Here is a 26,937-nt window from a genome sequence, read left to right on the forward strand (position 1 = left end):
GCCCCTTTTCTACTTTCTTTCTCCTTATTTCTTTTTCACTGTTTTTTTTTAGAGGTGTATGTATCAACATTATTTACACCAGTTTTGAGAAACAAGTGCCTGAATACTGATTATCTATGAATATCAATTCTCAGTGATGAAAAGTATATAATATAATGACTATTATGCAATCCTGATTTTCAAAAATCAAGAAATATTTTTTAATTAATATCTTGCGAGATAAATAAAAACTCAGATTTTAGATACACTTTGATCCTGTAACTAAGAATTTTACCATTCAAACAAAGTAAAATACCTTGTTTCAATCTTCAAGTTTGAAAATTTCTTACTCAGATCCATAGCATAAACAGTACAAAAATGAAATGACATCAAAGTAAAGTCACTGACCTACATAAATTCTACATTCAAAAGTTTGGTTCCCATTTTTTGTCAAAATCTTTTCAAACTTTTGTATTACCACACAACTTAAAGAAAGCAATTATTACTTTCATATCTAAAGGGTTAACTCATTTATTTTGACAGGTTATTGAGAAGGTAGGTTCACTATGGTAGCCATGCCATGCAAACCATTAGTCAACTTTGATGGGAGGAGGGTGGAAATATGGGATTAAAAACAAACCAAATCACGGAAAGTTGCACATACAAAACAAGCAATCTAAGTAGTAAAATGCAAACATTAGAAACATATATTAATATATATATGTACTGATAGAAAGATAATACATATTTTAGAAAAAATGAAAGGAAATGCCAAGATTTGAAGTGGATATCCAATTATTTCTGGTGTTGTGACCATTGAAAAAAAATGGATACAATGGTACATGAAGTTTCATTTCTGTATGACTACCTCTCTTGGAGATTAGTTGAGGGGCAGGGAGATAGGGACTATAGAGGCTAAAGGTGGTTCCCTTAGAAACATAAAAAAATGACAAAAGGGCCTTTCTAGATTTCCATAATGACCTTAAAATTAATAAATTCATTGAATATAAAGAGGATTTTTAACAAACAGCCATGAAAATCATTCAGTTTGCAAAGCCCTCTTTTAGATATACTACTGTTTTGTTTGATTGGGTTTTTGGAGAAAGGTAATACAATCCCACTTCTCTTTTTTGTTCTTTATTTCAATCAATGAAGCATTAATTGTTACTCTCTTCAAACCTTGGCATAATTATGACATGCACCACCCAGACAATGACACTGCAACAAAGCATTATTTGAATAGATTAAACATATAGATGGTATGTAATCTTCTAAATGATTGTAGTAATGATAAAAACTTTGTACTGAAATGGCATGAAATCAAAGGGAATATCAGAGGAAGATGGCCCAAGTGACACCATCTAAAATTAAAGAAAGAATGTATATAGAACAAAGTGGACAGTATCTCTCTTTATAAATTGGCTTCATTTAAACAAGTATACTGCAAGTTCATTGAAAAAAAATTATAGGGGGGGAGAATTTGAATCTTGCCTTCTTTAACACTTGATAATAAAAGCAGATTTTCATTGTGCTTTACACTACCCCATTAGAAATCTCACATCATTCAGCAAATTACAAAGCATCCTATGGTTTAACCTAGCACAATGTTGAATCAATGATAACAAAATATCTTATGATTGGGGGCTTTTATAGTTTTATAGTTTTTATAGTGAAAATATCTGCTGAAGTTATCTCTCAAATTTCAAATGAGTTGAGTATGTACTTTTTATCCAGAAATCAAAGATCAAAATATATAAGCAAATTATTTGCCACTACTTTATCATTAGTCTTTGTTGTTGTTCTCATATTCTAAACTATATTTGTCATAAAAAACTAAACCTTTTCCCTATTCAATGCATTTAATTAAAATATAATTATAACAATTTAATGAAGGCTTTTTTTCATGAAATTTTGTTTTTACAATTACTGAAAGCTTGGACAAACCACCACAAATAAATATAACTTACAGGGAACCGTATTGAAAGGCAGACCTGAAATGAATTTGTTGCAAAAATTTAATTGAGAATGTTATTTACATAACATCAGCTATAATTATCAAGTTTAAATATCCATGTATGATTATATGATATATCCTTACAGAATTATTACCTAAATTTGTAATAATATTAATTGCTGTCAAAGAAAATACTTCATAGTTTTATCTTTGCTTTAAACTTGAGATATTCTTAAAGTATCTTTCATGAGTAAATAATTTCCAATATTATATCACTGCCAGAGTTACATGTTAACATATTGCTATCATTCCCAACTATTTCAATCATTTTCATGACCATGTCATATAACAATGAAATTACATTAGAATAATTCAAAAATGCAGTATTTAATTTGAAGATTATTATACAAACAACATGTACATGATCACACTATTGTGCAGATAGCGTCAAACCAACATGATTAAAATACTAATATCAATACTTACTCTGGCAAGAATGTGTCACTATCATTTGAACCCCATCTCTTTAATCTTTGTTTATCAGAGTTTCCAAATGATGCAGTTCTTCTCTTTGGTTCTGGTGTTGAAGGCCTCTTTATTCTATGTCTGTCGTTGCTTGGTACAGGAGGTCTTGATGGAAGGGGCGATGAGTTGAATAAACCTTCAAATTTCACCAAAGATATAAAAAGAAATAACATCATTGTTTTGCTGTTAATGAGAATATGTATGGAATACTATTACTAGTAAAAAGGAAAGCTTTACCAACCTGACAATGAAAACAAAATAAGGGATTAAGTCACAAAAGACTTCTAAACCAAGAGGGGTAAAAAATATTTGCATATGTTGTGTATAATTCGACACATATACTAAAAGGCCCAATAATAAATGCAATTTTTTGCCACAGGGTACTAAATATTAAGAGTAACTATATATGAAATTTTTGTTGTTTTTTGTGAAAAACGGTCTATGGTGGGTGTACATATCAAAATGACACAATGAAAAAGTAGGCTCTCTTATCTATAATGAAGCCTCACAAAACAGATAGTAGCTAAAACTACTTAAATTGAACAGTATTCAATTGACAGTCAAAGATACAAAATAATAAATGAGCATATCTTGAAAGTTCAAGAGCTTAAACCAGAGTTGCAAATGTCTATAGGTTTTAAATTCAAATTCAAGAAGAAAATCAGATTATTTAAAATGTCAGACAAAAACGACACATAAAACATAATGGTTTGTAGGAATGAACTCTGTTTCACTGAACATCAGAGAGCATTCCTGCTTTAAACACTCAAAATGATAGAAATAAATAAACCACTGATTACAAACTCTGATAGGCTGTGTATAGGGACCATCTGGATCCAGTAGACAATACGTTCACAACATTTTATCAAATTCATTATTTACAAACACAAACATAACACTAAAACTGAAAAGATAATCAAACTATCTAGTATGTTCTCAGTGACAGAAAATGCAATAAATTTGCTGCTTTATCTCTATATCTTGACAAGATTCTACATGATTGTGAAATAAACTGGGATTATTAGAAAACATGCAAACATAAACTGGTCATATCCAAAATATTCAGTTACAAACCTAATACCATCCAAATGAATACAATTTACAGTTATTTACAATGTATGCATACAAGTACATGAATGACACAAAGGGTAAACAAATCAATGAAAGTGTGTCATATTATAATCATCACCGGACAAAATAAATGTGTAAAAGAGAAAATGTTTTTTGTCACAATTTTCTCCCATGACCAGATGACTCATAAAATCATATATACACCATAATGATGTGACAGAAAAAAAAGATATTTTACAAAAATAATAAAGACCAAGGGTCCATACGGCTTGTATGGGAAAACATGTAACATTCAGTGTATTGTCATGATCCCCTTTTACCCTGAACACAAAAAGTTAAAAGTACATTGTAGTTATAAGTCTGAAGAATACTGTAAACAAGTAAAATATCAATGTATATGAGTCCTTTGAGTCACAATAAAAATATATAGTTTAAACAAATGATTTATTGTCGTTTGTGTCTTTTCTATTCCCCCATACAAAATAAATGAATAAAATAATTGGTAAAATATGGTATATTACTAGTGCCCACAAACAGGATTAGAATGATAAAAGGGCTCAGTAAAAATTAATATTTCTGTTGTATTACGCAAAATTGCAATATGATAACGCTTTTTATTGAATGGAACCAAGATTTATGTCCACTTTCCATGTTTGTCAAAAAATGAAATGAGATCCCCATACATTGGCTCCGACACCCCTCTAGATCCTAGGAGGGGATGGTAGAGGGGTGTGTTGGGGGTGTGTTGTGGGCGTGGTATGGGGGGTAGACTCACCTGGTACATCTCTGACTTTGAATGGGCCTTGTGGCATCCCTATATGGTTGGATGAATGGGAGGTAACAACACAACACACTTAATCTAAATATAAACACACCATGCAAGATTCATCTTGTAATACCTTGCTCAAGCAGGTATGAATAAACTTATTTATTAGTTTCCATGCATCTTAGTAATTATTTGTTTAGTGCTTACACAATAAAATCTCTGAATAATATACATGTCAAAATGTCAATACACTATGTAGGCCTACTAATTCCATATTGAATTACAAAAATGAGTTTTGAGATAAGTAAATTGTAGTTAGTATATTATACATATAAAGGATAACTTTAATTGCTCTCATTTTAAAAGACAATTGGTTGCCACTGCAATTCACATCTTCAAAATGTTAATTGGAAAGGCAAGGTATCTGATATTGGTTATGTTTTATAATTAAGTGTACATGCAAAACATTCCAGTATACTATGTTACATGATATACATGTTCATATCTCATGCTGAAAACATTGCTCTGTAACAATTATAACTCTCATACAAACAGACATTCAATTAAAAGGTAAATTATATCACATCTCACTATCCACATGCTTGAATTGAGAGGAACTTATCTTGTTTTGATTTAAATGTAAATGACAATGTTTTGTTCTGATAAAGTCTACTTTTGGTTCCATAAGATATTATCAGCATTCACCAGATAAATACATTTGTGTGAAATATTCATGTTGTTTAACAGAGAAACTTTTATTAGTCACTATATATTTGCTGGTAGGAAAACTAAGTTCATAATACATTATCAAAAGCAAAAACTGAAGTCTCTATAATATTACACTTTGGGACAAAGGGTGCATTGAAAATGAAATGAAAAAAAATATTTTATCGCAAGTAAATATATATTATGCAACCCTTCATAATTATAAAATCATTTATGAATGAACATATATTGTGCCTTTGTAATAAGACTAAATCAATGTCATACAGCATGAAGAGTGTATATTTTTCAAGCCTAAAAACAGATGTTGATTTTGACCTTGTGCAGTGTCAGATGAATAAAAGGGTACTACTCAGTTCAGAGATTAGTATACTGTAGTTAAATATTGAATGCAAGATTTACAACCAGAGTACACGAACGATGTATACAATTAATGAGAATTGCTGTATTTGTCATGTTGATTGGTTTTCATATATTTTCATTAAAAATGCTTTATATTGACAATTATAGAGAGATATCTTAAAAATAGTAGATCATGAATATTCATTTGCTCACATGCACATTGTAAAAATGAAAGGGGTAGGGCAAATCTAACGATATGTATAAAAATTATGACTGAGGGTGCTGGGCTTATTCATTTAACCCCAAGTATTTATAAACCTGACATTCATTTTTATTTTCTTGGCACTGGATTCAATAAGAATAGATGAACAAGGGGTAACAAGGGGGTGAATTAATTGCTAAACACAGGTTGGAAGATAAGACAATTCATTCCATATTTAAATATACAATAAACAATGGAATAGAAACATAAAACCTAATATATTGCATTGCCAAAAATACCCCCAATATGTATGCAATCAAGACAGTACATGCCAAGCCAATATGAGCTTTTCTTAAAAGGGGGGGTCACTTTGTTAAAAATTTTGATCTTGGCACAAAAAACAGTCAACATGGAGGAAGCAGAAAAAGAAGAAAGTATCAATTCCAAAGTCGGTTGACATTTTGCTCTTTTGGGTATAAATTTTACTTTTCCAGGGGGATTCATACGCATGTACAGCAAAACTTTAGTTTGTACGACCCATACAGGTAAATACACAAGTGTACATACAATACATGTATATGCAATCCAAAACTCATATCAAAGCATCAAGCAATTAATACAGTTGAACGGTATAAATATCATGCATAGATGTATTTGGCATTTTCAAAATACCCAATAAATCAAGAGTACCACCTGGCAGGCTACTTACCCTTATTGCATTGATTTAGGTGTTTATTGTGAAGGGTGAATGTTAATATAAAGGATCATATTTTCACATAGTGCAAAAATAATATAGTTAACAAAGTTTTACTCTGCACATCCATCGCTACATACTCCAGTAAAGTGTGGTGATGTTGTGCAATGTACACATTATGAAGATAAAACAATATCAATCATGTATGTTCCCTTTGATTTTTAATGAATGTATTAATTAGAATACTGATGCACACATTGGCTTCACTACCATGATGGGTTTTAGAACTGTCCCTGTTTATCTGGATTGTAAGAAGGTATTACAGTTTAAATAATAATCATAAGAATATTGTCTTACTTGAACTTTGAGAAGCAGGCTGCTTAGTTGTTGATGCTTTCAAAAATAAAGAATAAATCATATTTGATTTAGAATATTCTGTTTCCAGGGAATAAGATGAATAAATCAAAGACCAAAGAATAATTCAAACAAGCACCAGCAGGAAGTTTACTTTCAAATAGGTTCTTGAAATTCAATTTTTCATGCATGCAGCAAAAGTTTAGTAAGGACTCCCAGTACTCAGATTTTAAGTACACATACTTGAACTTATAAGAATTGGCCTAAAACTAAAGGCAAGAGAATGTTGAAATCATGCAAGTGTTCTTGCAAACTAAAGTTGATTTATTTTGGAAAGTTAAGATTATTATATTCAATTACATAAAAACATAAAAATAAGTTGAAGTAGGAATATGCTCCATCATTTTTTATGAAATATCATATCGGTACCTCCATGTAAATCCATACAATACATTGATGAAAAAATAAAATACAGGAAAAATCATTTTCATAGAGGCCTTAAACATAATTTCATGCCTGTTTGATGGTCTGTGTGTTAAGACTTGATTATGAGCCTTAAAGGTCAAGTCCACCCAGAAAAATGCTGATTTGAATCAATACAGTAAAATCAAACAAATATAATTCTGAAAATTTTATCAAAATCCATTGTAAAATAAGGAAGTTATGACATTTTAAAGTTTCACTTATTTTTCACAAAATAGTTACATGCACAATTTAGTCACATGCAAATGAGAGAATCGATGATGTCCCCAGTAATAGGTCCATGATGTCCCTCACTATTTCTTTTTTTTAATTGCTTGAATTATACAATATTTCAATTTTTTACAGATTTGACAATAAGGACCATAAAATGTTAAACAATGGTACTTCCACATGTTCAGGGAGAAATAAAACTTTGTTTCATAGGACAATATGGAGAATATCAGAATACTTCATATAATAAAATACAAAAGAAATAGTGAGTGGATAAGGTCATCAGTCTCCTTATTTGCATACCGACCAGGATGTGCACATAACTGTCAAGTGAAACTGTCAAGTGAAATTAAGCAAGACTTTCATATTTTACATCCGATTTTCATGAAATTTTCAGTGTTATGCTTGTTGAATTTTTTGTTCTTTTTATTTAAATTCTCAACTTTGTGTTAGGGTGGATTTGTGCTTTAAATCAAATAGTTTTGAAGGAGATTTCATGTGGGGGTGCAGGCAAGTGAACTTTCATTTTCAGGTCATTGTTTTTCAACTACTTTACAAATTGCTTCCCCTACCAAGCAAATGCCTCAAAAGTTTATAGTGCCTCCAGGTAATGCTGAAAATAAGTTGATCAATGAAAAAAAAAATAATAATGTGAATTTTAACTACAATACAAAAATTTTTCACTTTTTTGAGAATCTTTATCATAAATTGCATCAAGGGAATATTTGTGATATACCAAATAATATACCTTTCTTCTGTTCTGGATATTATTTTCTTATTGTTTCAAAGTCAACTGAGTAAAAATAAATGCATTGTTGTCTCATTTTGATACCTAAATGTACCAAACAACTACAAAAAATGATTGCTTCAAATTCAATCTTCTCCTGTACTTCAGGTCTCCTCCCATGCCAATTTTAGCTTAACGTTAAGAAGCAATGTTCCTCACTCAAAGAATGTGGGTGATTAGCAACCTAATTTAAGACCTGTTGAATGATTAGCAGGTCTTCCTTGTTCTAATAATGACCTTTAGATGCTGAGGGAGTAATCAAAATCAATCCATTTTACATGAAATGTCATGTAGGCGTCTTGACTTGGAAGCTTGAAAGATGTACATACAGCTGACACACCCTAACAAATTCTTACTCATTTATCAAACTTTTCATTATTTAGAATAGCAGCTGAATTTCAATTTCTGGCTATTAAAGGGATCATCTAATATGGTTTTCCAAAGTATTAAGTGTAGTGAACTGCTTCCAAGTGCATCCCCCATCAAAGTAAAAAAATAAAAATAAACAAATAAAGAAGTAAAAAATATAAATGAAATTTGATAAAGATATGTGTGAAGATATTAACCAAACTAATTGAAACTAGAGAAAAAAAGGCTTTGAATATTATATCAAATCAATCATAAAGGAAAAAAAATAAACATATATGAATAGAACTGATAACTTTATTATTCCAGTGCACAACGTTTGTATTTACAAGTAAAGTACTTACAATTTAATTTTACATTCACACAAATTACATTATACATGCATCAGAACCAGGGAGAGTGCCATAAAACTTGGTAGATAGGGGGCAAGATGTCCCATTCATGCAAAAAACCTTAGGAGGTGGCAGCAATCAATGTGCTCTTATTCTGACTACTCTTCATGGGTTTTACACATTAATTAGGCGATGACACAACATTTTCTCCGGGTACACTTGGTCAGGTTTTATTTCATCCAAGATGTAGGGTTAGGGTTGCAATAGGATGTTATGTTAGGTTTATGATTTATATGGTATTGTGCTAATTCCAGAGTTGAAGTTTGTCAGTCCATTAGTGTGTGGAATTTACAGTGGAGTAATTGTCACCGGAGCAAATGTCATGGTACCAATTAGACAAATATTGAATGCTAAAATATTAGCGTGCGAATTGAAATTAAGATGATCTCGTAACATTGGGATGAGTTAATTAATCATACTATCCTGAATACAAATGTGTTTTTCACTTCAAACATAAATCAAACATAAGACCTGCTTGGAATATTTTAGAGAAAGCATTAATATTGCATGCTATCCCAAGTGATTTTAACAAAACTCATAATCATAAGTGTTATTACGGCTCATGCATAAACATAACCTTTATCATGCACCAAATGCACAAATAAATATGATGCAAAACATGCAGGTTATCATACACTATATACATCTTCAAAGACTTCAATACGGTACATAATCAACATTACAATCACGATACATAAAAACATGAAAATCAACTTACATTTTGCTTTTGAATTATAAATGAAGCAAAATGCAAACAAAACAAATGATAGTTGTGTTAACCCCCCAAAATGGGAATTCATTATGTCATAGAGTAATGACACTATACATGTTCAACATCTGGTGACAATTAACAATATCTTGAGATATCATATCAATTCAATATGAGTAATCGCCATGGGAGACATAAAAAAGGTGTGATTTTCATCAAAATTTGGTTGGGGATTAGAGGCTTATATCATTGTGAGATTTGTTTAAGTCTCCCCATCAAAACTCAAAGAAAAATTAGGCCAAATATCTTTGACCCTATCCTTCATTTCTAACATCCTGTTTCAGAAAGTTAAGAGTAAGGGTTTGTCTCAATGACAGATTAGAAATTAAAGTAGATTTGAGGTCATCTTACAGGATACTAATATTGCAGAATAGTGTGGAACTTTGCAAAATCGTACTTGAGGGGATCGCTATACATTCAATGGAACTTCACATGAGTTGCCAGTTTGTTATTTCCAGTTTTGAAAGTGGGGTGGTCGACTATGGAAAAAATAACAATAATTTTTTACGTTTTTGTACACTTTTTTTCTAAGTGGGGAGCTGAAGCTGAAGCCCTCCCCCAGAATCCCCCCCCCCCCTCATTCCGCAGCCCCTGATTTCATAAAGTTCTTCATAAGAATTAGAGGTTTGAGATCCAGGTCTCAGAAATCCACTGCAATCCCTTCACTTTATCAACAGCAAATAATGACTATTTTAGAAAGTTGAAAATAGCCTGGAAATTGGGGAAACTCATAAATTTCATTTTGAATCAGGTGTGAAGATCCTGTATCAGATCCCGTTTCCTTCTCTGTCAATTCCAAACTGTTTCAAACATCTTTTTCATGACATTTCACTTACCTCTCGTGTTATTTTTAGTTGAATGTTCAACTGCCGCTAATCTTCTGACGACGTCTGCCAAGGCAGTTTTAAGACAAGTTATTTCATCTAGCTGATCGCGTACTGTCCTTTCTAATGCAGCCACTCTATCACTTAAATCAAGGCTGAAATCATTGTCATTCGGAAGCAGAAATTCATCTGTATCAAAATTCAAACATAAAAGATTATCACATGAGAAAATTGGTTCATTTTAATAGCCAGAAGTTAGAAAGAAGATTCAGTGAAAATGGAAAATATTATCTATGTAATATACAATATTTGGGTACAAATTAACTTTCAAGATAAAGTATAATTGTTTCCAAGTTTGAAGAATATTTGGATGGCATACTCTCACCAAATGTGAGCAGGGCAGTGTATTCAATTATTGTCTAATATTTTGTTTTACTTCAAATGTCCATGGTTCTTTTTTCATGACATAATCATCATATGAATACATGTATTAACATTCCAGATACAATGTTTTTACTTTTTAGATGAGTGCCATAGACCTACAAAAATATTGTTCCCTCTAATTCCCTACATTTAAACTAATAACATTATCAGGAATGCAAAGTTTTTAGTTTCATTATCAAGAGGGTGCTACCTGCTTGTTTTTTTTTCTTCTTCTAATTGCATTGAAAAAAAACTGTTGCAATTATCCGCTGCAGAAGACTTTAGCAAAGAAAGTCACTAGGGCCAGGCTTGTTTACATTAAGTGGTATTAGATTGCTATGCATTCAGCAAATGCTGCATTCAAGCAAGTTTTACTAAGATATATACAAAAGCGAATCACGACCTAGCTTCATATTTTGTAATTTTGTAAGTGTAAGAGTGTTTTTCGAAGAGCAATGCGTCTTTTTGTTAGCATGATCTTTGTGAGATCCATACAACCATCCACTGCAGGGCAGTGTTATGTTGTCATGAAAAAGAATGAGAAATGGTTTATACTCAAGGTGTTCTACTCTAGCAGTCATGATTCTGCCAAAATCATGTTTTAAAATACATCAGATTTAATATCTAAGGTTTTTATTTTGAATAATACAAAAGTTATAATGCTACCATGCACTCACATTTTCAATGAGTTTCAGCAGTGTGAAGATTAATTGGATGAAAGTTGTCACTTGTGAATGCAGCGTTTAAAAGCCAGCTCTTCTCTAAATTTGTCTTTCATGCCCCCCACCCCCCCCCCCCCCCTCTCCCTCTCTCTCTTCCTCTCATTACCAACATAATCATAGCTAATTAGAGGCAGAGTGTGTAATTACTAGATCACTGCCAATTTCTATAAATCCCAGGTAAATCTGTGACCTGATTATTTTCTTTAATCACTTATGGCCTTAAATCTCCACTGTTAATTCAAATCATGGTAAATATCATGACTACATGTATTGGTTTCCACTTGGTCAATAGCTTCGGTTGCAAAAATGCATTATTTGGCAGATAATATATGCAGAACAAGATACAAGAGAAGTTGTCTATTCATGACCAGAATATACAAAATAAAAATCATCAGCTTTACAGCAGAGTTACCACTCAAATCAGCGACAAATATATTAAAGCCCATCTTCAAGGAGTGTCAATTTAATATGAATGCTTTTTCTTCACATCCCTATTATCAAGCTTTGTGTATGATTCCACAGGAATCTACCCCCAGTAGTTTATCAGCTGATTATTCATGTAACATTTTTTCATCACTGGCATTCAAAACATGCCAGCTTTGATGCAAGCTGTAATTATGCCTTTTCAAGTAACCTATTAAAATCATGAAACTTTTCATTCTGAATTTATTGTCCATAGCTACTTGCATCTTCAACTTCAGTAATTTTTAGAATGTAAATATGGCTCCTTGCATGGTTTATGACATCACTTATCAAGCATTTTCAGTTTCTATACCTTTAATGTTTTTCATTAGTTAGTAAAGAGTAACTTACATGCCTGTTATACTGTGAACGTGCATGGAAAATATTAATAATGTTAAGGATTTATAAGCAGTGTTCAGAATATAAAATGCATCCATAGGAACTTGGGAGATAGTGCCCACCCTCCTAGCCCAAATTAGCCCTCTTTCAAATTTACTCCTGATCGAGATCCCCTCATCGCCTGATCTTCAAGATCCAATATTTGACTTTTGCCAGCAGTAAACCTTTACTCATTACCTTTACTAGGGATAAGAATTTGTTTTTGTTTTCATGTTAGAATGTGAGTCAATGCTATTAAATGTGCATTAGATGAATATTCATATCGAGATAAAATTACCCAAACCACTGCTATATTTTTTCCAAGTATGAGATGGTAAAGACTGAGGCATGCTGTTGAAGGGTGAACCGTTGGGTGTCCGATGTTTTCTCGATGTCGCAGGAATGTCATCTTCTATAGAATCAACCTCAAACAGCTCTGTTGTATCCCGTAGAAATTTCACTGCATTGTTTACTGCACTATTATTAGCTGTGCGTACCGGGGATGTCATAGTGAGGTAAAGATAAAATTCTGAAAGATTAATCCACTCTGATTTCAGTTGGTGTACAATGAACACTGACACAGATTTATGCAACAAGAAGCATACTAGACTGCTAGCAGTACGATGATCTCAAGCGAAGCAATAGGAGAATATCCATACTATCCACAGTGTTTACATAGTAGAAATATAGTACACGAGAGATACAGAGTGAAAACATGTGCTCACAACAGTCACTGGTGTAACAGTAAACATGTAAACATTAAGTGCTAATCATGTTATGATCCTAAAATCAATCTGTGCAAATCATAACGAGCCTCAATATAAAGCAGGTCTAATGGTAGAAGTACAAAACACTGATGCACAGAGTCAGATTCATTTAGGAGTTCTTCGACACGTTAGTTCTCACATGATCAATGCCAACTTGTGCCTACTCCACTGCCAAGTTCTAAATTTAACTGAAGTTATTCTGGCAATTGCTGTGTGTTGCGTAGCAATGTTGCTCCTAAATGCTTCCTTAAAGAGGAAACGTACCTGACCCCTTCAACAGGCCGAAGTGGAACCTTCCAAAATACGTTAGGGGTGTCCAATGAAAGTACGCGGAGAGATAAGCGTTGTGAAGCAATAATTGCCCAACCCTAATTACGAGTGCATATCCTCTTCTACGTTACAAGCAGGAAAGTCATATTTATTTACAGGCCACGTTCATACTGCTTTTAACTAGAGCCAATGGAGGAATTCTCAAAGCCTTGAGGAAATACCAATATGAATCTTTCACACTTTTTAAACTATATTGAAAATAATCACTCGTTGCCTCAACAACACACACATCACTATGTATTTCCTCTAATACAGTCAATCGTGGCCTTACAAAGTGATCTAGAACAAAAGTGAAAGTAGACCTTGTCTATATCAGCAATCCAGTTAGACTATGGTTTCCTCTTTTATACATTTCTAAATTAAAACCAATCCTCTTGAGAATAAGCATTGTCAATCATCTGTACTTTTGAGGATAGATTAAGGTTACACTACCCAAAGAAATAAAATTGAAAAAAATTCAATGATTCAAATGCTTTTATGTGCAACTGCTGACACAAACAAGCAAGTGCATGGAATCTGGTTCCTTTAACATCTATTTCTCTGTTGATATCAATAGGTATTTATGTGAGCTTGTAAATATTGGTTAAAGCCATCACATCTTCTTTTTCTTAATTAATTAATTAATCAATTAATCAATTAATTCACTCACTCTCTCACTATATCAATTATTCATTCACTTACTTATTCATTCATTCATTCATTCACTTTAATACCCATTCATCCAATCATTCATTCATTCATCGTTAAATGATTGACTGATTTATTCATGTATTGATTAACCATTTGTTTGTATCCACTTGTTAAGTCAATTATATATTCACTTAAATTTTATCTATAGGTACTTCTTTTAATCTTAAAAAAACAAAAGGTAAAAAAAAAGTAAAATGAAATTCATAAAAAAATTCAATACATATAAGATATTAATCTTCAAACTTTTTTTAAATGCAATTGTTAGGAATGCTGAGTATTTACAAAAAAAATTAGCATAGTAGGAGCTATATTAAATGAATTACAGCAAAAGATATGTGATTTATGCATAATTAGTATAATCAATTAATATAAAAACAATTATTTCAGAGACATGAACCAACAGCCTTGAAGATTACATAGTACATGACTATCAGGCCAATTTTTGTGATGGAAGCGTAATCAGTGGCTAAGGTCTTTGATTAATAAAGGGATTGATTCACCCCCCCCCCTCCCCTCTCAATGCAAATTTCCAATTCCCTTTCAATGACCCTTAACTTCAATTTGGGAGAGGTTCGGTCATGGGCAATGTTAAAATACTTTTTTAGCTTAGTGTCCCAAACAAATCAGTCAAATGCAATGAGGACATATAACTGTTAGTCTTTAGTCAGTATTTCCCCTCAAATTAAAAAATTTGTCATTGTACCCTAAATTACAATGATATGAGGTATTGATCTTATGTATCTATCTATTGTATAAAGTTAAAAAGGTGCACTAATTGGTAATCTTTTGAGCCAATTGAATACTTGTAGTATAATGATAGTCACAGTGTTGAACAATATTAGTCTTATCCGCCAGTCTCGATCATAACAATTTGTGAGTGCTAAGACATGGGCATAATGTAGCAAGAGAGCAAGCTATGTTTTTGATTTAGTTCCTCCTGTCACAGTGCAAATTGTCATGGCGCAAATTGTCACAATCAGTTCATTTCATTACTCTTCTCCATAATATCTCTAACACAATAATATTCTCTTCACTTTAAAATTCCTTGAGTAGAAATTTCATATATCAATACACAAGTGAATTGATATTATATTTAACCCTCTCCACACCATGCATGGTGGATGCCAATACACACTACCAACAAAGATTAGCAAGTAATCGCTAATTTGAAAGAACAATTCTGATTGGTTCTCCAATCACCATTAGTCTACAGGGAAAAATGTGCATGCAACAGTTATCTGGTTTGGCTATTTTATTAAATCATAACCTTTGCGTTACGGGACCCAGACCAGGCAACAGCCAGGTCTGAAAACAAGTCTATTATATCAACAGATCAGAATCTTCCATGGTTCTGCATACATTTACTACCATGCTATCACATACATGTTCTTCTCAATGGCAGGGGCGGACCCAGGATTTTGAAAAAGGGGGGCGCCAGCGGCGAGGGAGCGAAGCGACCGAGCGGGGGGAGGGTGTGGGAGGGGGGATACCCCCCTCCGACGGCAAGGACTTTTTCAAAAAATCATGTCCAAAAGTCGTATTTTGAGAGCACCTTTAGAAGAAAAATGCACACTTAAATCACTGTAACTTCATGAATAAAAGACACATACTGACTCATTTAGGAGCTGGTTTCCATGCAGTCACACACCGTATAAGCGGTCATTCAAAACATACATTTGGCAAAGGCTCTTCACTTGCTTGCATCGTGTGATAATTGAAACGTCAAATTTAAATGATACGAAACTGAGACTTGTAATCGATAAGTTCCGAATAATCCATTCTGTTTATTGTCATTTGTGTATTTACATTGTGTGTTTCAAACGAGAATTGTTTAGTCCGACTAAACAATTCTCGTTGATAATTCGTTGGAATGATTGCTTCGGCGAAACTTAGTTGGGGCGCCCTGGATAATATGCCTCTGAATCTACCAGAAAGTGTAAAAGTTAGTTTACATTAAATACAAATATGTCTGACCTATACATTTCAGTGAAAACGTACATGACCAAGGCAGAATGATAATGCTGCGCACGTGGCGCCCGATATAGGGCTTCATCTTTGAGTGAAGAATAATCTCGGGGATAGACATTATCATTCGCATCGTTGACACTTTCTCTCGCGATCTGTTACTTACAATTTACATGTATTTGCCATAAAGACGGACAAACGCATGATACAAAAAACACAAAATTTCGGGAAAAAATGATATCCAATCCAACATCTTCACACTGGTCACTGCACTGCAACTCCAAATTACAAGTGGTGCAACTTTCCAACCAATCGACTTGCGCGCCCTGGAATTCCGGAATTTACATAATTGCAATACAGTATGACAGAGGTGCATTTGTGCGAACACAAAGGCCATGAGCGTAAGTTAAAATATAGTTTTGACGAGATCTAGCCCTTGAAATTGACTACATTGTACCAATCCAGTAAATATAACCATCCAAAAAAAAAAAAAAAAATCCGGCGAAAATAGGGGGGGCGCGCGCCCGGGGCGCCCCCCTCTGGATCCGCCACTGAATGGTATCACTTTTCAGTTTCAATCTCTCCTGCTCAACTTTGATAAAATAAAAGGATTGAATTCTACATAGTTTGCTTCTACATCTAAGAAAGCATGAACACCAAATGGGGACAATAGATGCTGTGAATATGAGGACCAGCACTGAGGTCATTGACAGCATCAATGGTATCCCCTTCCATCTAAATGACCCATGTCACAGCTGGCTTGAGTATTAATTGTAGTTGTCCATGGTGGCCTATACTCTCACCATGGACCTACTCTAGGTCCATTCTCTCAAAGGAATTGTATATTTTCCCCTTTGATTTTTTTCAATTTGCATGCATAGCTATAATGCACGACTACTGGCATTGCTTTTTCGACAGCAGCAGCGTCTTCAACATTGATTCCCTACTGCCTCTTTGAATCAGATTGCTACAATAATACAAATAGCATAATTAATACAGTTCTAATCTCTTTGAATGCATGACTTGAGAGTAAAACTTTAGGCCAACATTATGTGGAAAAGACAATGTCATGAACATATCGCTTGACATGACTTAACCTTTTTTTCTAATAATTATGTAGCTTTAAAAAATTCAACATGATTTTGTTTGGGGTTTTAACTTATGGTAAAGAAGTAAGATGAATAGTGTGACTATTTATGTCAACATTCACTTCTTATTTCATATCATAAGACAAAAAAAATCAGTTTTCTTTTCAGTAGCTATATTTTTAATGAGATTGGTTTGCTCTGAGAGCTCAAGAAGCTGTAGTCTAAATCCCTATCTATTGTACTGCGGATCTGTTCTGAGATTGTCCTAACTAATAATTCTCTTTGTATACCAGTATGTATTGATTAGATCCTTTCCTATGATTTATTCTCCTGGTTTACAAACTACAAGTAAAACAGCATTGGCTGATCTTTTCACCTCTCTTTCTCTAATTCATGGTCACTCCTTACAAAGAATAATCCGTCTGTTGCTAATCCCTTTCACTAACAAAGTAGACCTTTTCAATTGGGTGAAATTCTTGATCCCTTTTATTAGACAGTTATAAATCTGTGCCGGCTGCACAGAAACATTGTTAGCCTAACAGAGCTCCATCAGTCACATCATTTGGATTGTGAAGTCAAAACATTCATTTCAATGTGTAAGGAATGCATTGTTGTATAACACAGCCACATTACTTGTTGTATTAAAGGGGAAGTTCACCCTGAAGAAAACTTTCTTGTAAAAATAGCATAAAAAATAGTAAAAAATATTGGTGAAGGTTTGAGGAAAATCCGTTAGAGTAAGAAAGTTATTAGAGTTCAAAGTTTTGGATTTGTGACGTCATAAACGAGCAGCTGTCCCATGTGTTATGTAATATAAAATGCATAAATTTCAAATTTTGTATGGTTCCTGATGACTTAATTTTGTTTTCTTTTCATGATTGGGTGTGAAACGATTTGTCTATTGATATACAAAAGTTACAGTGAAAACCATTTTCAATTTTCTGAGAAAATGACATTTCATTGATTTTTTACCATTTGCTATATAGGAATGCTGCTCGCATATGACGTCACAAATCAAATAATTGAAATTCTAATAACTTTTTAATTATTTGATGAATTTTTCTCAAACCATCGGCAATATTTTTTATTATTTTTTCTTCTATTTTTACAATAAAGTTTTTGTCAGGGTGAACTTCCCCTTTAACAGGGCCTTTGTTAACAAATTGTTTCTATGCAGTCAGTACTGGAATAAACAATAAACTACAAAAGTCTAGACAATTTCATATCCTCAGTTCTTCTATATTTGCATGTACTCATCCTGACATGCCCATAATGGCTGATTAACGGGAGTACAGGCGTCCTCCCAAGGAGATATCACCTCTATATCTCCTTGGTCCTCCATTGCTATCTCAGTTATTGTGCTTTGGATTATCATCCATTATTTTCAAAATATATATTTGACTTATGTGTAAAAACTGAAGAATGCCTGTAATTTTCTCCTTTCTTGTGCTATTGCAAACCACAACAAATATTTCGGTCATTTTGTTTTTCACTTTTTTATTCTTTATTGCATTAATTTGCTTTTGCCCTTAATGATGATGTACCTGTAGGCTAATGTATTTAAACCTGACATGCAATATCTACATGTAATTGTACTCTTTGGTTACATTCTTCATGATTTTAATGGCTCTAATTATTGTTTGTTAATTCACAATTCATGTCATGTATCTTTCTCTATTCTGTAAACTTTGTATGTGTCAGACTATTTTACAATGTCTTTAAAGGACAAGTCCACCCCAACAAAAGCTTAATTTGAATAAAAATAGAAAAATTCAACAAGCATAAGACTGAAAATTTCATCAAAATCAGATGTAAAATAAGAAAGAAATGGCATTTTAAAGTTTCGCTTCATTTCACAAAACAGTTATATGCACATCTCGGTCGGTATGCAAATAAGGAACTGATAACATCACTCACTCACTATTTCTTTTGTATTTTATTATATGAAATATTTTTATTTTCTCGTCATTGTCATGTGAAATGAAGTTTCATTCCTCCCTGAACATGTGGAATTCCATTCTTTAAACATTTTGTGCTTCAGGCAAGAATGTCCTAATCGTCAAATTCGTAAAACAAAAAAACAATAAAAAAAAAACAAAATAAATAGTGAGTGAGTGACATCATCGACTCTCTCATTTGGATGTAACTGGCTCGTTCATATGACTATTTTGTTAAAAATAAGCAAAACTTTGAAATGTCATAACTTTCTTATTTTACATCCGACTTTGGTGAAATTTTCAGCATTGTGCTTGTCTGATTTTTCTCTATTGATTCAAATCAACATTTTTCTGAGGTGGACTTGACCTTTAATGTCACAAACTGAACAAAATTTAATTGAATTTGATTAATTGGTAAAAAAGTTATCAAAAACTCAAAAAGACATTCATTTTCGGACTTGTTTTTGATTAATGCAGGTGATTCACATTTTAATATACTCTATTTCAAGTTATGACTGACCAAGCTATTTTACTAATGAAGTAAAAAAAAAATTATCCCCTTTGCCTGAGCCTTTTGGATCCGTAATATTCCCACCTCCGCAGCCGCCCCACCCACACTCACCACTCTCCATAACTAAATATGGTAAGCTTTAGTATGGCTACAATAAATGATGAGTGTTATGGACATAACCCTACCCAAAGGTAAATAGTCATTGCTTTATTGGGCAGATATTGACAGGTAGATATGATTGCACAGAAATTATAATGATGAGTGATGTGTTGTGACGAGGCAAATATTTATTAGTACTCTATAAAATTCTCAGCTCTATCAATATCAGAACTTTCCTAAAGTGAGAGAATTGTAAATATTTGTTAATTTCTATTTGGCTTTTACCCTGAATACAAAACTAATACTAGACCTGTTAACAGGTAAAATGAAAATGATAAATTGACATGCATGTAATTGAATATGTTACAAAATTGATCTTGCGATTACTCCCACAATTGAACAAACAAAAAAAAACTGAAAATGTTGTCTTTCTGTTGATGTCCACAAAGAATGATGTACAAATTACAAATATTAATCAAATCCAAATTGCTAATGTTAGTTTTAAGCGAATACGAATCACCATAGTAACAGAACCAAAATATCTTATCTTATAATAGGTTTGCAAAAGAAGGGTACCTTCCTGTTACACACATAAGGGGATGAGACAATCCAGTATAAATGAAAGTTTGGAGTCATTAATTTTCTTAAGAAAAATCATCAATTACACATATGTACAAATATCTTTTAAAATACATATCACTTTCAGGTATAGTGTCATAGATGAAGATAAAATAAAAGCAATTCTTAGTTTATAAAAATCTGGAAAGGCAGAAAACATTCAAGAATATCATATAGTGATGGTCTACAGTGCATGATGGCTGTTAGTATTTCATCATGATATTGAAAATGACAAATTTAGAGTTACTTACTGCACAAACACTTAAATAGCATGCCACAGACTTTAAAATACAAGCTACATCAAAATAACATGAATAAAATTACACATCAAAATTTTGTGTCATTATGTGATATAAACTGCAAATTATATCTCTTTTTCAAGCCATTACTTGTACATAAGTAATAATGTAGTCATTACTTATCACTGAAAATGACCCATATCCTAACAGCTGTTACAAAATGGTCTATTGAAACCACCTTTTCAATCTGAAATATCATTATTTGAGTTATTTTCCATGCCATATTGCTTACTACAGACTAGTATCTTGATTTTGAACTCCCTAAATGTCTATTCTTCAAATGAGTTTTTTCTGGAACTCTTTATAAAGCAAATTGATTTAAAACCTTTGAAAATGGTTATTACTCTATACAGATGAGATGGGTCATACAAAATCACAATATACAAACCTAATACCATCATCTCATGAGCCTAACCGACTAAATAATCAATTTAATCAAACCAGCACAAGCTGTCTTTTCACTTAAAATAAAACCTTGTCTTTACAATGAATTTCCTCTCCATTTTCTTCCATCGATCACTTTCAGTTGTAGCTACTGGTTTAGGGGAGAGATTTGAGAGAGTTTTGTAACAAAAGCAAAGGGAGTTGAGGGTCAAGGGGTCTGACACGCTATACACTTGACAATGAATAAACGCTTATGGGTACAAATTTGAATACTGAGTGGAAACGACAGGTCAGTCAATGGGATGGTGAACTCCTTAGAACTCAGACAGGTCTAGTAACTGCTACCTACCAACCTGGGAGTTCACCAGGAGTTAGGGAATGAGGACAAGGAAGGGGGTAGGGGGTTCACACTTCACAGCTTGTATAGTCTTACTTTTTTTTAAATCATTATTATCCTGTTATTATTATTGACCATTTATTAAATGATTCATAACATATTCATTTAACGACAGGTCAGTGAATAGGATACTGACAGGAACTTAAATGTCACGATCAAGTTGGTTAACAGGCACTTATCAATCATTTTGAGGGACACATTATTTTCGCCAAGTGCATTTATTTTCAGACGACAGAACACATGTTAAAGACATGTTAAACAATAATCCCCTTCCAGCTTAACTTCGCATTGTCTGGAAAAAGAACTTTGACAATTCCCAAACCAAATATGAAGTATCAAAAGAACAAAGTCCATGTGCTACCTTATGTATACATCTACTTAGATTCTGTAATGCTCAGTCAACTATAAATACACAATAAAATTTCACTGAAAATCTAGCCTTGCAAGATGGTAGAAATCAAAGTTTAGAATTTAATATCAATATGAGCAGATCTCATTGGTATATATTTCAGTGAAAAAAAAAAAATACTTAATTTTAGTAAATAAAATATTATAATGATTAATTAAATCAACTTAAATACAATACGCTCGGCCCTGGCTACAGCTGATCTACGGATGAAGGAAGTAATCTGTGATGATATCAAATTCAATGAAGGGAAAAAAAAAATGGGGGCTTGGGGAGATTTCTTCCCCAAAATGCTCAAAATAGCGCTGGAAACTTGAACAAGGAGCCTAGAAGATTCCCATTCATTGCAATGTAATTTATTATAATAAAAATCATTTGCGTAATATTAAACAAAAGAGCGTATACAAATAATTAAGGTTCCTATTATTAGCACTGAAGGCTAAATTTATAATTGATGAATTAAATTTATCTAGTAATCACTCAGAAGAAATGTTTTAAATTTTTTATTTTCAAAATTTGTATAGAATTGCATTGTTTTATATCATTTGTAAAAGAATTCCATAGTTAAGGACCCATCTTATAAAGTGTTGAAGATTATGGCAGTAAATTGATGAAAAGTAGCCCTCGAAAGGCTCATTGCAGTTTTCAATGACAATCAAACACAATACATTTAGGCTAATAATGCACTGGATTGTTTCAGGAGGCAAGGGGGGGGGCTATTATTGATGTGGTCATATATCTGGCTCTGTTAAACCATGGAGTAGGGTCCATGGTTAAACCAAATCCTATCAAAATTTGGGCTGTGGACATTATTTATCATGCCCCTGCAAAGAAATTATAAAATGCAAATGTATTTATGATGTCATCTTTGCTACTCTAGTATTAACAGTACACATCTAATGAGGTCTCAGAGTGTCAATATGAAGCGTGTTCAATGATCTGTTAGTGCTATCATTATCAATTCATTCACAAAATAATACAGTTAACATTACGGAGAGAATTGAAATAATAATAAAGAGACAACGACCAAGCACATTCAGTTTTAACCAGCTTTGGAAGCAATAACAATTTCTATGAAGGTCACTACGCATCAGTACATGTATATGGGTATTGCTACTGGGGTTAGAAACCTTCATACCTCAAGATATTACATTTATGATAGCCAATCTCACAAGTGAGAGAGAAAGAGTCCATGCCTGTAATTACACTGTGCTGAATGAGATTGTCTTTCCTCAAAATCATGACTGATTTGGGGAAATCAAATTAAAAGATGATATTTGGGCAAGACATCATCAGCTGATAATCTTGGTAGATTGAGCACTTTGAGAAGATACTTGAGATTTAAAGTCTTAACGTCCCACAGACGATATCCAAATACATAAATATGTATACCTGTTTCGGATCTGAACAAGCCTGTAATTGTAAGTTCATATTCAACATAAAGCCCTGTGATTCGGGGGGGGGGGCACTCAGTACATAAGCATGGTGGGTATGTGCCGCGGAGGGGACCCCCATTTTTACACTTGAATTTCCGTTCCAAGGCATAGCATTTTAATCTTATTGAGAAAAAGAACAAAGAAAATCGCTCAAAGGCATAGCATTTTCTTATCGAAAAAAAAAGAAGAAATACGTTCCAAAGCTTCACATATTTTTCATTATGGCTGCATTGATCCGCTACAATGAGCTGCAATTTTGGTGAAAGCAGCACCTGGCGTCTGGCTAGCTGCATGCACATATGCCCGCTCCATAGGGATGCATACGCACTCACATGCAGGCGACCCATTTTAAGGACCCCCGTTTTCACAAACATTTGTATTTCCGAAGCTCGTTCCAAGGACCCTCGTTTTTACAATAAGCCCGCTCCAAAGCCCTTGATTTTGTCTCTCCCGCGTCACATACCTACCACTTTTTTGGTCGAGTACCCCCCCCCCGGCTGTGATCACTCAAGCATCTAGTAATACAAAATAAAAGATCACTGATAAATAACAATTGATATTGCTCCATTCCACTGCCACCCCCCCCCCCCCACCACAAAAAAAAGCATGGTGCAGTAGCCCAACATGGAGTCAGGAACCTCCAGTCCCTCCCTTGACCCCCCACACACACACACACACACCCAACATAACACACACAAGTACGGCCCATTCATCATCATTAACTGACAATATTGCAACACAATGGCAATTGCAGTCCACATACGAGTACCGGTAGCTTATTCATATTGCCTGTTGAATGTGATGGATACAAAATCTGCACGACACCACTGCATGCATGCATCCATCATGTGCTTTATCTCAGCTCGGGCATCATCAGTCTTAATATTCTTAATATTGATACTTACCCAATCCACTCCCACCATTAGCATTGGCATAGTTAAAATTATATGCGTTTCCATCCATTTTTGCACATATCCGTGATTAATTTTAACAAATTGTAGGCTCCAGTCAAATGACTCAATTGATGCGAGCTGGATGCGCACTGTCGAGTAGGATGCCGTTCGGTCTACCGGCCACGGACGGTCGCCAGCACCCTAGCTACGCACAGATGATGCTATCGCTTGTTGCATTGGATTCCATTATTACTTTCACTATGATTGTGTTGAACACTGCACGATATGGTTCAGAGAAGTTCGACAGTATTACTCATGATTGAGCTTGCACGTCTGATAGATGAGTCGGTGTATTGAACCGGTCGGTAGAAAGATCGATGATTTCACGGTCAATGTTTGGAAGACAATGAAGGTTGAACGGTCGGGAATAATCATGGAATCGACCCCGTATCTCGGTCACGCAGCGCAGGGCCACTGGATTCGTTTATGGGCGTGGTCAAAAGTCTTGAGGATGGGGTTGTCAACTCCGGGATCGCAGGTGCTTATAACGATAACCGCCCGCCGAGATAAAGAACAGAGGCCACCAAACCGAGGAGGGGGTGGCTGAGAACTGGGCTTCAGCAATCCCTTTTTCTTTTCTTTTTTCCAGCAACAGTGTTCCAGCCCATGTTCCGAGAGCCATTAACGACCACTTAACATTCAAATTTTATTCTTGAACAAGTATCCGATTCCAAAAGTCAGCCTTTCAATGAATCTTGTATTTTTTCAGCCGTTAGTTGACTTGGTTCAGGACTTGGTCCTTTGCCGGGAGTTCTTTGTAAATATTTTTATATTTGTTTTGTTTCTTTCTGGCGCTTCTCTTGTAACTGTTTCTCTCTTTAATTGATCCACTTTTATATAAAGAAATTTCTGCTCGAGCTTCGCACTCGAATTATTAATGTAGGAAGATATACCCAATTACCCATTCTTTTCTTGATTAAAAAAATATGAATGGAGTGTCCCTTTTGAGGTCTAACATCCTTTATTCCGCTCGCGCTTCGCGCTCGCATCAATTGTTTAGTTATATATCTATCCCCTTCATGATTACATAAAGTGTTTAGAATTATAATGAATTGTGAATTGAAATTGAATTGAAAAAAATAATATCCAGGTCGGAATGCCAAAAGTTTTCAGCTCGCGCTTTATACACTCGCATTATTTAATTGTTGAACTATGTATCGTCTTCATGGCTAACTACAAACAGTCCCTGTCCCTTTAAGATCAGGCCAGAATGTTATTAGAACTACCCCTTCAAAGAAACAAATAAACAAAACTGAGCGGTCGATTCGGGAAAATACGGGGGATCCGCCCCTTGGCAATATCATAACTTCTTTAGGGCATGTAATCTAGTATTTTATTGACTACGCAGTTTTCACAAAGAAGTATGAGAAAAAACAAAAAGTTTTAAAGTTTAAATTTGAAAGAAAGTAAAAATATTGAGTTCGAAATATCGAAGGCTTTATTTTGGTATTCATTGTGTTTTATGGGGCTAGCCTCTGCCCCACAAAAAGGTAAATCTAAATTGATTCTTTCAAATTACATTAACGATTTAAGAATAAGAGGAGCCTTTCTAAAAATAAAATAAAATAAATAGGAAAATATGCGCGCGAATAGAGAACTGATTTCGTATTCCGCGCCTCACTATAAAATCACTATAAAAAGTATGAAAACCCCGGGAGGGGGCCACTTACATTGACGAGTGGATACCATGCGCGACCAAAAAAACACGTAAAAATGATGTCCTTCTCACGATAGGGCACGTTACGTACGTAACGTGATAAGGGTGTCAAAAACACAATAATAATGATAAAAGGGTATCTATTTCGCTAGGAAATTTACGTGTTCAGGGTCGAATTTGCGGGATGATAAAACAAAATTAAAATGTTTTATAAAGGATGTCCTTTTTGCCCCAACACTACGTGTATAGAGTCTTTGGTATATGTTACAATTAGAATATTATTTACGATTTTTTTTATCATGTATTGCCCTTGTCCTTTGAAACCCATTCGTTCCTTTCAATTTATAATAGGGTGTCAGGAAAGAAACCTTTTGTACAAAAATAATTGTACCCCTTATGAAATATGTTTTTGTCTATATAGTCAACGTAATTTTGCATATTAATACGGCATTTTTCCTCATAATTTGTGTCCCTTTTAAACTCAATTGATTAATTAATGTCCACGATACCAGTATTGGCATACATCAAAAAGTAAACGGTGAAACCGTCATAATTTGTTTTTATCCAATTTAAAAGGAAGACGATTTCAATCAATGCCTTTTTTATCTTTATCAATTTCCCTCTTACATTTTACCGAACTGGCTTATATTGATAGGAGTTTCAACTTACCGGCTTTTCTTTTCTTGTTGTGATGTTCCTTTACCCTTTGTAAAATGAAACTTACATGTATCATTTTTCTCTAATAAAAGTGCCGCTTCTATAGCTTAAAAGGTGCATCATTTTCCATATTTTCTCTTATCATGAAAGTTTTGTTTCTTCTCTCCTTTCGTGTGCTCGCAGGAACTTTGCAGATAATTAAAAGGTAGTTTTCTTTTTAAACAGTTAAATATCCTATTTTTATTATCTAATGGCGTACGCAGGGGGATGATTATAGGGGTTCAACCCCCTTATTTTTTTTTATATGCAACATCCCC

The 26,937-nt window shown here is 33.7% G+C and overlaps 1 protein-coding gene across 9 annotated transcripts in view; it reads right to left on the reverse strand.

Moving 5' to 3' along the window:
* LOC446198 (microtubule-associated protein) overlaps nt 1–24,589 on the reverse strand; it is a 58,865-nt gene extending 34,276 nt beyond the window's left edge. Inside the window, exons 1-8 of one of the 9 annotated variants that reach the window (XM_041613828.1) lie at nt 24,259–24,589; nt 12,725–12,913; nt 10,454–10,630; nt 9,567–9,572; nt 6,614–6,649; nt 4,305–4,343; nt 2,420–2,594; nt 1,947–1,970 (exon numbers count right to left, since the gene is read on the reverse strand). In XM_041613828.1, the coding sequence (XP_041469762.1) occupies nt 1,947–1,970; nt 2,420–2,594; nt 4,305–4,343; nt 6,614–6,649; nt 9,567–9,572; nt 10,454–10,630; nt 12,725–12,913; nt 24,259–24,316 (704 nt within the window). In that variant the 5' untranslated portion in view covers nt 24,317–24,589. The remainder of the gene's footprint in view (nt 1–1,946; nt 1,971–2,419; nt 2,595–4,304; nt 4,344–6,613; nt 6,650–9,566; nt 9,573–10,453; nt 10,631–12,724; nt 12,914–24,258) is intronic. The other 8 variants (XM_041613830.1, XM_041613829.1, XM_041613832.1 and 5 more) reach the window with 8 other exon arrangements.
* Between the last annotated feature and the right edge of the window lie 2,348 nt (nt 24,590–26,937).

This window comes from Lytechinus variegatus, chromosome 7 (genome assembly GCF_018143015.1).
Source record: "Lytechinus variegatus isolate NC3 chromosome 7, Lvar_3.0, whole genome shotgun sequence".
Classification (NCBI taxonomy): Eukaryota; Metazoa; Echinodermata; class Echinoidea; order Temnopleuroida; family Toxopneustidae; genus Lytechinus; species Lytechinus variegatus.